Source organism: Suncus etruscus, chromosome 3 (genome assembly GCF_024139225.1).
Source record: "Suncus etruscus isolate mSunEtr1 chromosome 3, mSunEtr1.pri.cur, whole genome shotgun sequence".
Classification (NCBI taxonomy): Eukaryota; Metazoa; Chordata; class Mammalia; order Eulipotyphla; family Soricidae; genus Suncus; species Suncus etruscus.
In genome coordinates, this window is record NC_064850.1 from 7,568,495 (window position 1) to 7,582,041 (window position 13,547).

At 33.1% G+C, this 13,547-nt stretch overlaps 1 protein-coding gene across 1 annotated transcript in view; it reads right to left on the bottom strand.

Annotated features, from left to right (window-relative positions):
- The window catches only part of KCNH5 (potassium voltage-gated channel subfamily H member 5), a 323,014-nt gene that overhangs the window by 280,140 nt on the left and 29,327 nt on the right, over positions 1–13,547 (bottom strand). Inside the window, exon 2 of the mRNA XM_049770324.1 lies at positions 1,062–1,185. Coding sequence (XP_049626281.1) covers positions 1,062–1,185 — 124 coding nt within the window. The remainder of the gene's footprint in view (positions 1–1,061; positions 1,186–13,547) is intronic.

Consider the following 13,547-nt stretch of genomic DNA (forward strand, 5'->3'; position numbering starts at 1 on the left):
TAAGCTTACATACTAAGCATACATAGATTTTTTTCCCTCCTGTTTCTTTGAGCTTCTGTCTGAATGGCTTTTACTGATTCATGAAACAGAAATTAATAATATGAAAATATAAGAAAATTATGAGAAAAGCATAGGACTGCTCCATCTTCTCTAGCCCCAGCCCCTCCACCCAGAAGTCCTGGAGCTGGAAATCCCCTGCTGAACCCTGGTCTCAATGAGGCTCATAAGAACTTGAGGCTTTCTTGCCTCAGATGTAAGAGATAGATACTCGCGGCCCTTGGGACCCTGATGAAGCAGGACCTACTATGTTCACTTAGAATAGTTACTGGTTCAAGGAGCAGAAGCGGTGGCACAGCAAAAGACATTTGCCTTGCACGCGGCTGATCCAGAACGGGCCATGGTTCGATCCCCTGGTGTCCTATATGGTTCCCCAAGCCAGGAGTGATTTCTGAAGATAGAGCCAGGAGTGACCCCTGAGCGTCACTGGGTGTGGCCCAGAAACCAAAGCAAATAAACAAACAAAAAGAATAGTTCCTGGTTCATAATAGGTTATGGGTGACAAAAATATTTATTTAATAAAATGAAAAACTTACATATACATGAAAAAGCCTCAATTTTGCAAAAATTCTTACAGAAAAACTTAAATTAGCTTCTTCAACAACCTAATATTACTGTTAATATTAAAACTATAGTTTAAAAAGTTTAAAATTTAAAAAGTATAAAATTCTTTTTTAGCACATTTATTCTTTTTATGTAATATATTTATTTAAACACCTTGATTACAAATATGATTGTAGTTGGGCTTCTGTCATGTAAATAACACCCCCTTCACCAGTGCAACATTCCCACCACCAATGTCCCGAAAAATGAAGTCATAAAATTTGACTATACATGGATGAATATGGGGAGAATTATGCTGAGTAAAATGAGTCAGAAGGAGAATGTTAGGCTATAGAATAATCTCACTCATGTGTAATCTAAGAAAAATAAAATAAAAATTCTTACCCACATTCATATTTCATTAAACTTCAGAAAATATTCCTGAATAGTTCTATGCCTACCTGCAAGTGCTGCTTTTCTGCATGACGTCAGCTCGATGATACCCAGAGAGTTTGCAAAATCCGTCATTACTATAAACTACAGGCCAGTCCACAATCTGGGCATTTCCCAATAAGAAACTTGACTCTAAGAGAAAGAGAAAAGAAGAATTTTAGTTTTATTTAATAATGTACCTTTTTCAAATAATCAAAGACAAATTCAACCCCCTGCCTATGACCATATCGATGTCATCAAAAGAGGCAAATTAATTAATATAGGCAAATAAAACTATAATTTATTAGAACAGAAATAATAAAACCTATGCTTCTTAGATATAGTAGATATGATAAGCTTGGGATAAGCAACTGAGATTTGCAATAAATATGTTTTGAATGCAAACTAAACTCCATTAAAAATAAACCAACTTGGGCCCGGAGAGATAGCATAGCGGTGTTTGCCTTGCAAGCAGCTGATCCAGGACCAAAGGTGGTTGGTTCGAATCCCAGTGTCCCATATGGTCCCCCGTGCCTGCCAGGAGCTATTTCTGAGCAGACAGCCAGGAGTAACCCCTGAGCATCGCCGGGTGTGACCCAAAAACCAAAAAAAATAAATAAATAAACCAACTTGGGGCCAGAACGGTAGGACATTTGCTTTGAATGTGGCTGACCCAGGACATACTGCGTTCGATCCCCCAGCGTCCCATATGGTCCCCTGAGCCAGGAGAGATTTCTGAGAACATAGCCAGGAGTAGTAATCCCTGAGCATCACTGGATGTGACCCCAAAACAAAAGAAATTATTAAATAAATAAACCAATTTATAACTCTACATGTAAGTATACTCTAAGTTATATGAAAAATGTGGTTAAATAAATAGTACTGGCTAGAGTAATTATATATAAAACAGGTCGATTTATTAAGATTTAGACTGGAGTCACGTGAAAGAAATTTGGGGAAACAGAAAAGACAAATTTGCAGAGGTTTTAAGTATACCGATGAAGGGAAAAAGAAAATCTTCACTTTATCACTTTGAAGAGCCTTTTAGTTCCATGTTTATCTACAGTCTAGACCCAAGCATTTATAACCTAAAATAATCTACCTTTACAGCTATATAGATTAGAATCAAACATACATCCAAACAAATAAGTAAACAAACAAACATTAAAAAAACTTACAACGGGTATTTTGTGTCTTAGTGTACATTTACCCAAGCAGAAATAGTTCATATCTCAGAGAAAGCCATCTCTTGAGTTGAAAATATGCATTTTCAAATATATCTAACAAGATACACATTTTTGTCCTACAGTTCTGAGTTTTAACTTAGGGTCTCACTCATACAAGGCATGCACTTTACCTGTGAATCACATTCTGAGCTGGTGGCTGTGAAATATAGGCATTAAATTATAACCATAAATAATAAACAATTGTATAAATAAATGCTATCTCAATGAAAGTAAATAAAACATTTTTCAGTGGCTAAATTTCTGATGAAGTTGTTAATTATTTATACAGTTATTTGTGAATAGTATATTATCTAGTTATTCTAGTCCCAATTTTTGGGGGCATTTTTTCCATTGGGCTGTTGGTGTCTTACTATAAGTTAGTAAATTATTTATGAATTAAATACATTTTCTTATTCAGCCAGAATAAATGCACTAAAGACGATTGTTTTGTTACTTTGAAGACTATTTTAATGTAAATTAGGTAAAGAACTAATAAGAATACTGCTGATTTCTTCCTCCAGGGAGCCCTCAGATTTAACACTGGGAAAAAAAAACACAGCTATTTTCTTTTCTTCATAAAACATTGATTATTTTGCTTCAGTTAATAGTCACTTCAGTTTAAGTCACTTCAGTATATGAAACTTGATAAAAGAGGTAAATGAAATTAATAAAAGAGGAAAACATGGATGACCTTTAAAAAAAGTAATGTTAATGTAATTTAGGCAAGCCAAATTTGGACAAATTTTTTATCCATTAGGTATGCCTTGGTACCTCTTAAAATAATATGGAAGGGTTCTTTGCCAAAATAAAATATTTCAGAAACTGGATAGTACAGTTTGTAGGTCATTTACCTTGCACATCACTGATCAGGGTTTGATCTCCAATACCCACATGATTCCCTAAAATCTGTGCAAAGTGATACCTGAGTGCAAATCAAAAATGAGCCCTAAGTACAGCCAGATGTGACCCCAAAAGCAGTCACATAAAATGAAATCATTAAAATATGCTATCAGCCACATGTTTCACATAATTTGGAAAATGCCACTATTCTGAACCAAAGAAATTGCTCTGATCTATTTTGCAGGAAGATATGGCTTTGCTTTAGGTATAAGAGTTGACATAGATGGAGTGATAACACTATGCCTTGCACATGACCGAACCGAGTTTGATCCTCAACATCCCATAGGATCCCCAACCCCACAAGAAATGATTCCTAAGTACTGCCAGGTGTGGCCCAAAAACAAAACTGAGAAATGATGCAAAAATATCAACCTTTATTAAAATATTACAGCAGTAGCTTAGTAATTTTGTAGATTCCATGGTAAATATATTAATGGATGAGTTAAAAATAAAACATTACAACAGAAATGTTATGAAATAAAACTTTCTTTTAAATAAAATCTATTGAGCTTAAAAGCTTACAAATTTTATAATATCCAAATATATAAAATATCTACCCAAAATTTCTCCAGTATACTATAAAAAAGAAAAATTAACTTATGAATAGAGATTTTGCATTAACATATGAATCATAGGGGCAGGAGCTATCGCACAGAAGTAGGGCATTTGCCTTGCACGGTTAACCTGGGACAGACCTGGGTTCAATTACCAGCATCCCGTATAGTCCTGAGCCTGCGAGGAGCAATTTCTGAGCACAGAACCAGGAGTAACCCCTCAGCACTGCCAGATGTGGCCCCAAACCCCAAAAACCCCCCAAAATATAAATCATAATTTATCATTACAAAAATAATAATGCATTGGTGATGGGAAGGTTGCACTGGTGAATGGGTGTACTTTTTAATCACTGAAACCCACCTACAAACAGGTTTATAATCATGGCGCTTAATTAAAGATATTAAAAAATAATGATGCAATTCAACATTTATAAGTTAGCTACTAAGTCAAAGACATTGTTCTGGTTAGTTGTCAGGATGGCATAAATTAGATCTGTGAAATATCTTTTTACTCTCAGAAGCTTTCTTTTAAAAAAAAAAGATATGTGTGACAAGTATAGACTGGAAAAAATCCGACCTTAAAAAGGAAACCACATTAAGAAAGATACACTTTGAACTGTTTATTCCCATGGAGAAACTTCCAGTCTATAAAGTAGATGGGGTGATGCTTCTCATACACAAAAGTCTTACAAGGCTAAAGAGCTGACATTCAAAATTTGGAGCTGCCAGAGCAGCTTGAAATCTAGGGAGAAATTCTTTTAACATGAAACACCATAAAACTGTTTATGTCTATCTTTATGCCTACACAGGATATGAGTTCGGAGAAACTGAAAAAAAATTAAAAAAAAAAAGTCTAGGACCAATAGTCAAAATGAAGATAGGAGGCAAATGTTAAAAAATGCTAAAGTTAAGTTTCTTCAAGATCATCATAATCTCCAAATAATTTAGCAACATGGTAAAATAAAATGCAGCTTTTCTCAGAACAAAAATAATGGATGGATGGGACTGGATCTATAGCACAGCAGTAAGGCATTTGCCTTGCACACAGTTAACCCAGGAAGGATCTGGGTTCAATCCCCAATATCTCATATGGTTCCCCAAGCCAGGAGCAATTTTAAGCATATAGCCAGGAGTAACCCCTGCGTGTCACTGGGTGTGGCCCCAAAACCAAAATAGATAAATAAATAATAAATAAACAAATAAATAAATAATGGATGGAAACCAAACCTCTTTAATGTAGCAACACAATGGCTAGTATTTAAAAAGGAAAAAGAATAAATAATTATAAAAAGGTAATGGGGGGGACACAAAAGGTCGCTCACTATGTGTGAAATTAATGATATTAAAATAATAAAATCATTTTAAAGAAAAAATTGTTCGGATGACTAGTACATACATTACATGCATGAAGCCCAATTTCTATTCTGGGTACAGTCTGGTTCTACCCCACTGCCAACACAGAGTAAGAGCCAGAACAGCCACTAGCATTCCACAGTATTGCCAGGAAAAAAAAAAAAAGAAAGTAAAAAAATAAAACAAAAAGTCATGAGACAGTTTTAGCATAGATACTTTAATAAAATAGATATAAATGAACAGCAAGTGAATTAGTGAATTATGTATTTTAGTTGTTTTCATTAATGTTCATTTATGGGGATGTATACTTTAAATCTATTATGCTATAAACCCATGTTATTTCAGTAAAGAGAAAGATTTTAAATCACATCCATGCTAATTACTAAGAACTGAAATAAAGAGAAAAGTGTTTGAAAATATCTTCTGTAACATAACAAGCGGTCTAAAATATAATGAACTGTGTCTGAGGAGATAAAACCAATAACAGAGCACAAATGTTGTTCAGATAAACGCCTGAAATTTTCCCAGTAGAGTAGGCTAATATAACAATTTTAGCTCTGTAATCCTCAAGCAAGCTAAACTAACACAAAGCCACAGTAGGAAGAGGACAATAAACCTACTGAAAATTTTTAGATATGGAAAAAATATTTAAAGAATTCAAAGAAAAAATGTATTACTTATAAGTGATCAGGGAGATGGGAGATAGAATGGGAAGGAGATAATAATTATAGCATACAGATAGAAACCAAAATAGTCAGAAAAAGATGGAATAATATTTTTTAAACACTGAGTGGAAAATATCAATCAACTGAAACAAAAACTAAAAGTCAAAACAAAGACATTAAGAATAAGATCAGAGAAATCACCACCAGTAGAATCACAGAAAACCAATGTGACAGATATTTGGCAAAAAGAGAACAAAAGAAACATCAGTAATAGTAATAATAATGATTAGAATAATTATAACCCCAAAATAGAAGTCAAGGGAAAACAAACAATAGATGGGACAAATAGAAAACAAATCACAAACTTCTAACCCTAATTTCAAGCATTACATTCAATGTAAATGGAATAAACACATTTATTAAGAAAATGTTTCATACTGATCTCTTTAAAAAAGAAAATTGATAGTCTACTACTTAATTATAGGTAAAATACACTACTAAACACTTAGCCTAAGAAAAAGTATGATTATATTAATACAAAATGAGTAGGTATTAAAAACAACGTTTATAGAGGAAAAACCTTTATAGTGAAAAATAATCAATGGTCACTTGTTTAAAATATACTGCTCCCAAATAATATTCAAGTAATGAAAGAGCTTCAAGATACATAAAGTATTAATACACAAATATGAATGACAACAAAAACTATTAAATAAATTTACCAAAAAATGGAAGACTTCAATTCTATGTGAAAAGCAAAATAATCAAGTGACAAAATAATTAAAGCAGGCTGTAATAGCTCAGGAGAGTGGACTCAAGATTGTGGATTCAGAGATGGCCCCGTGATTAAAATACCTGCTTTGCAAGTGTAACTTTAACAGTCCCACTGCTATCACATAACTAAGTACAATCTTGGCAGCTCTGCTATCTGAGATTCTCAGTGCCATAGACAATTTGACTACATTGCAATTAGGTATGTGTGAATACCACAACCAAATAATAAAACCACTTGAGAGCATGCAACTGAAAAAGTATGTGAGCACATGGCCAGGAATAACCCTCCCTCCACAAGTTCATGAGTAGCCAACAATGGCCTTCATGAATGTGCATAAATACTTCAACTAATGAGAACAACTCTCTGAGGGGCCCCTAAGAACCAGAAACCTGGGGCAATTGTTCAGTATCTTCCCATTATCCTTGTGTTAATCCAATACCATTTTTCCTTCCCATGAGAACCACAATGATAGCCACACTGATTTCTCTTATACCTGTAGGGAACACGTTCTCTCATACCATAGGGACCTTCCAATTTGTCTTTTCATTCTTTGTTTCACTGGAACCTACATATATCTATATCTTAATTATATAAGACCTCAGTGAATCTTTTCCTGGCCTAAGTAGGTCATCTATGTTACATAAATTTATGTTGCCTATCTCTTCCTCACAGCCATTATCATAGTTGCGATTTTAATATGTGTGTGCATGATTAATGCATTTTGGTCTGCTGTAATGTTAGTTCTATAAACTGAATCTAAGTCAATTTTAAATTTACTTTTATTTTGTTTCTTTGGAGGGATGGTGGGTCATACATGGGAGAGCCCAGAGGCTAGTCCTAATTCTATACTTAATGCCACCTCTGGGTTCTCAGGGGATTATATGCTGTGCCATAAATTGTACTGGGTAGGTTGGATGGAAGGTAAAGGTCATAATTTTTGTACCATCTCTCCAACCCTCCTTTGTAAATTTTTGGTCACTATTGGTCCCTTTTTGCCCAGCACAGCACCTAGGACAAACTCACTTATTAGCTGAATATATCAATAACTAAATGAATAAACATGTCTATTCAGAAATCTCTATATAATTGATATCATAACTTTTATCATGTTCAATATCTATAAATTCTCATATACCATGGTTGCCTTTTCAAGTAGATGAAATGATTTTAAAATTAGAAATTTAACATCTATTGTGATACAATTTGACCATTTTTGATGAAAGGAATTGCCAGTGTCCAGGAAAGAGAATCTCATGATCCTAAGATCTACAAATAATGAGCTAGTTTTCCTCAACAGTACTTTTGAAAACTGTTTTAAGTTTACAGTAAATTTTATATAATTATATAATTGCATGTGTGTATGTATATATATATATATATATATATATGTCAGTACTTGCACACATACAAACACAATGCATTTCTCAGATAACCCCAAATACGTAAGATATACCTACTTCCTAATTTATTTAGGTTTTTTGGTGTATTACTGTATTTTCCGACGTATAAGATGACTGGGCATATAAGACGACCCCCTAATTTTGCAGTTAAAACCTAGGTTTAGACCTATATTCGCTGTATCAGACAGAACTTTCCTGTGCTGCAACTGTATGTACCACAGTGAGACAATCACAACAGCAAAGGTTCAAAGGTTCTACTGTCATAGACTTCCTCTCTGACTCTGGTCCATCTGAGCAGGCTTTTGACAGTGTAGATTTGGGTCCAGAACATTGTCTACTTTGCATGCATCAGAAGCCTGCTTGGATGGGCTGAGTTAGAGAGGTGGTCCGAGCAGCCTTGCAGTGATTGGTGCAGGATCGAGTTGGAAAATTTGTTTTGTGGCAATATTCAGACAATTTTCATTTAGCGGTATATTGAAACATTTTTCTGGATATACTCGGCATATAAGATGACCCCCAATTTTCGGTTGACTTTTTTATGTTTCAAAAGTCGTCCTATACGCCGGAAAATATGGTAAACTTGCGAGCTCAATTTATAGCCTAATGAAGGACTATATCTCATAGTTTTATAATATGTTTAATCATCTCCAAAGGCTTTTCACACCTATGAACATGTGAGATGACATCACTTACTTTATGCAAATAAGTTCTAGCAGGGGTCCTCAAACTTTTGAAACAGGGGGCCAGTTCACTGTCCCTCAGACCATTGGAGGGTCTGACTCTAGTAAAAACAAAACTTATGAACCAATTCTTATGCACACTACATAGATCTTATTTTGCAATGAAGAAACAAAACAGATACAAATACAATATGTGGCCCGTGGGCCATAGTTTGAGGACCACTGTAAGAGGATGAACAGTAGGACCACATGCATAAGTTAAGGTGTATAATATGACCCTTCAAAGGTCTGGGCCCTCCCTCTTTCAGTGCTTCCCTGCTTCTCCAGAAGCATATGTGTGCTTATGTGCGTGGATTCAGACTCTTGTAAGGTGTTTGTAAGTGTAGGTTGTATATAGTGTGCATGTATTTATGAGTGTACATGAGTAAACATGTGTCGATGCATGCCTATATAAGGTGTGTATTTGTATATTAGCATGTAAATGGGAACATATCTGGGTGCATGCCAGTGTAAGATTGTGTCTGTATAAGGGTATATATAGTGTATATCTGTGTGACTGTACATATATATTTGTATGCACATCTATATAAGATGTCAGTGCTGGAGTATGTAAGTATTTGAGCATATCTGTATATGTAAATTTAACTATGTAGGCTTGTTGGGTGTAAACAAATGTATTTTTTTCTTTTTTCTTTAAATCAAAGTGGATTACAAATCTTTCACAGTAATATTAGGAAGATAGTGATATTGAATCAGGGGCATTCCCACCACCAATGTTGTCTTCCCTCCTCCTCTGTTCCCAGCATGTATCCCATGTCCCCCTCTTTTACACACACACACACACCCAGGCTGCTAGTATAGGTGGTCCTCCCTGTGTCTAGAATGTTGTAAATTGGAGGTCGATTCTGTTGTCATTGGCTTTGGATTTGAATTTTAAGTTTGATCATTCTTTTTTATTTCTACTTAATGTTTATATGACTGTTTGGTCTTGATACTCTCCATTATTTCCCCCTCCATTTGTGAGGCAGAACAAGATGGTTCAGGTTGTGTGGTTCTGTTTGAATGAAAGATAATAATAATAATAATAATAATAATAATAATAATAATAATAAAACGGGGCAAAATTCAAACAAGCAAAAATGGGAGGAGACCTTCTAGAGGCTATATCTATCAGTATCTTTAAGATACTTGTTAAGATTTGCACCAGGAATACTGACTGTTCCTTATTAACTATACTACTTAAAACTATTTACAATTCTTTAATTCTATTAGTTCTACAATAAAATAAGATTCTAACTTGGCATGGTCTAAATATGACTAATTGTAGTATATGAAAAAGTTTCCATAAGATTATTCATGGAATTGGTGTATATAAAAATATTTCCTTAGGATTGTTCTGTGACTATTGCCCCACCTAGCCCTTCCAGGTGGGGGCGCTGTGGAGTTGGCAATAAATAGTTTGATGGACAGGGGACAGGGGTCCTTTTGTGAAAGCTGTTTGCAGGCTGCAAGAGGATTCTCTCGCTCTCTCTCTCTGCCCAATCTTTTACACCCTATCCTTCTTGTCTGTGTGGATTATTATTTGCTGCGGATAAGGTCTCCCCCGGAAAGGGGACAAGGGGATGGAAAGTAATTTCTCATTCTGTGGACTGTTTTTGGATTCACAAATACCCAACAAAGGAGTTGACAGCACAGATAATTTCCAACTAATAACTATTGAAATACTTTTTTACTTATACTATTATAATTCTTATAATAAGAACAAACTTAATCATTAAAGGAAAAGTATTAATGGAAAACTACTCCTTATTAAATATTAGTTCAGATGGTATATAGATTCTAATGCAGAAAGTATATTTCACAAATAATCAGACTAGCCAAGACATTCTTGAGGAAGTCAGGATAAACAACTAGACCACAGATTCACTAAATTTATATTGTTACTGAACTATTCACAAATTCAAAATTTTAAGGAGTCTTTTTTAGTGTAGATGTAAAAGTGCAAAGCGTATAAATGAAGGTTATGTTCTAAGAAAACTACCTAAAATAACTAATCATATCATCTGGAAGGTAGATTCAGAATTTGAAATCAATGGTAAATTGTTAAAATGATGCCTTTTCTCGATTATATTTTATCAAAGTACATACTTGAGTTTAACCAATAACACAAAATATAGACAACTCAGATATTTATAAGATATATTCTAGTGTTTTTGCTAACATAGTCTATCAGACATAACTCAGTTTAAAAATCTGAGCATTAAAAATTAGTCTTGATGTGATTTACATTAAGAAAATAATAAATTTTCTATCATTATCATCTTAAAGGTGCATAAAGGCATTGGACAAACTTAAACATTTCTACATAATAAAAATGCCTTGAAAAGTGATCATAAGTAAATATACATCAATATAATAAGTATAATAAATAAATAAATAACAAGGTCACAGCCACCACAATATTCAATAGATAGGAATCAAGACAAAATGCATATCCTTGCCACTTTTTTAAACTATATATTATGGGGCCTGTCTTAAGGAATTAATGAATATAAAGAAATAAATCTTTCAAAACAGAAAGAGAAGTAAAACAGTCAAAAATTGCTATCATACATAGAAAATCCTCAAACTCAACTCAAACAGAACTAATAAATAATTTACTTATTTATTATTAATTAACAGAACTAACCAATAAATAAATAACTCAAAACAACTAATAAATTGTTCAGTATAGTTATAGAATGCAAGATCAATTTAGAAAATCTGTTTTATTGATATACACTAACAATGAGCAAAAAGAGAAATTAAAAGCAAAAGCATTTACAATTAAAGTAAATATTCTTATGAATAAATTTAATCAAGAGGTTAAAGACTTATACACTAAAATCCCTGACTTAAGAAGGAAATTTAAGATACATATGTAAGAAATACAGGGCTGGAGCACTGTGCATAGGGCATTTGTCCTGTGTGGGCCAACCCTGGATCAATCCCCAGATTACATATGGTTCCTGGATCCTTCCAAAAGTAACTTCTGAGTGCAGAGCCAGGAGTAACCCTTGAGTGCTGCTGGATGTGGCCCAAAAACAAAATAAATAAAAAATAAAGATATATATGTGTGTGTATATATATACATATTGAGGAAAGATAATTAATGCTAATGAATTGGAAGAGTTAGAATAATTTAAAATTTCCATACAACCTAGAATAATCTAAAGGTCCAGTGCAATCCCTTTCCAAAATCCCAATGGCTTTTTTGACAGATATAAATCTTAAAATTTGTATAAAATCATTAAAGGTACATATTAGCAAGTAATTTTTTTAAAAAAGAGCATAAAATGATATGTTTTCATATTTTAAATCATATTGCAAAGGCCTGGTACACAAACAGTATGAAATTAGAATAAAAACACATAGAGAATGGAACAAAAGAGTACAGAAATAAACCCACAGATGTATAGTTATTGATTTATTAAAAGGTAAATAAATATAAATATACAACAGTCTAATGCATAGAATTGAAAAAACTGAAAAGCTACATTAAGAAATAAAATCAAATCACTACTTTAGTTAAGATTCAAAAATTCACTCAAATGTTTTAATAAATGGCCTGAAACTATAAAACTTCTAAAAGGAAAAAAGGGTAAACTCTTTTATTCATATCAATATTGTTGAATCTTCAGATTTTACAGCAAAAATAAATGCAATAAATATAAAAATAAACAATGAGACTATATGAAATTTAGTTTCATAAAACACAAAATATATAAAACACACCAACAAAAATGGTAACATATTTAACATGAAATATATAAACAAAGAGCTGAAGTAGAGCAGCAGGTAGGATGCTAGCCTTGCACAAAAGCCAACCAAATGGAATACCCAGCACTCATAGTCTTACCCTACCAGGAGTGATCCTTAAGCATAGAACAGATTAGCCTTGATCACTGCCTGGTTCTTCCTAAAATCTATATATATAATCTTAGATATATTATTAGATATATATTTTACACTATATATTATGATATAGAGTATAACCAATATAACTATATATAAGTACTTACATTATATATGCATATATGTTGTTTTAATATAGTATCATTATATTACTGTTATATTGCATGTCACATATTACATATATACATCAATATATTAGTTTATGTATATAAAGAATTCCTACAACTCAATAGTAAAAATATTACAATCATTTAAAAATGAGCAAAATATCTAAATACACATTTTTCCAAAGATGGCAGACACGTAACCAATAGGTCCATGAAAATATGCTCAACAAGACTCTAAAAGTGAAGCAAATCAAAACCATAGTGAGCTATCACCTTAAACCTGAATAGTTTTATCAAAAGACATGTAATAACATGTTGAAAATTATAAGTGAAAAATCAGCTTTGCACACTGTTTCTAAGAATATACATTCATCTTAGGCACTAGTGTGAAGATTTCTCAAAAGTTTAAAAATAGAAACAACAGATGATCTAGTAATTCTGCCTCTGACTATTTATCAATAAAAAATGAAAATACTAATTTGAATAAAAATAGATGCAACCTCACTGTAGTATCATTAAAGATAATCTAGACAAAGAAAATAAACCTATGGCCATTGATGGGTGACTGGAAAATGAGCAAATACTCTGTGAACAATGAAATATTCTTAAGCCATTTTTAAAAACTAAATATTGCCATTGGTAACAGGGGTGTCATGTTGTTCGATGGATGCCATGTTTGTTGATGACAGTATACTAAGTAAAATAAATCAAAGAAATAAAAATATATAGTTTCTCTTATATATGAAATATAAAACAAACTACATTTGAGAATATGAAGAACAGATTGGTGGGAAACAGTAGTGGCTTGGAAATGGGCCAAATTGATGAAGGAAGTTTAAAATTACAAACTGTCAGTTGTGAAATGAATAAGTCATGGGGATAAATGAACAGCATGGGGGCT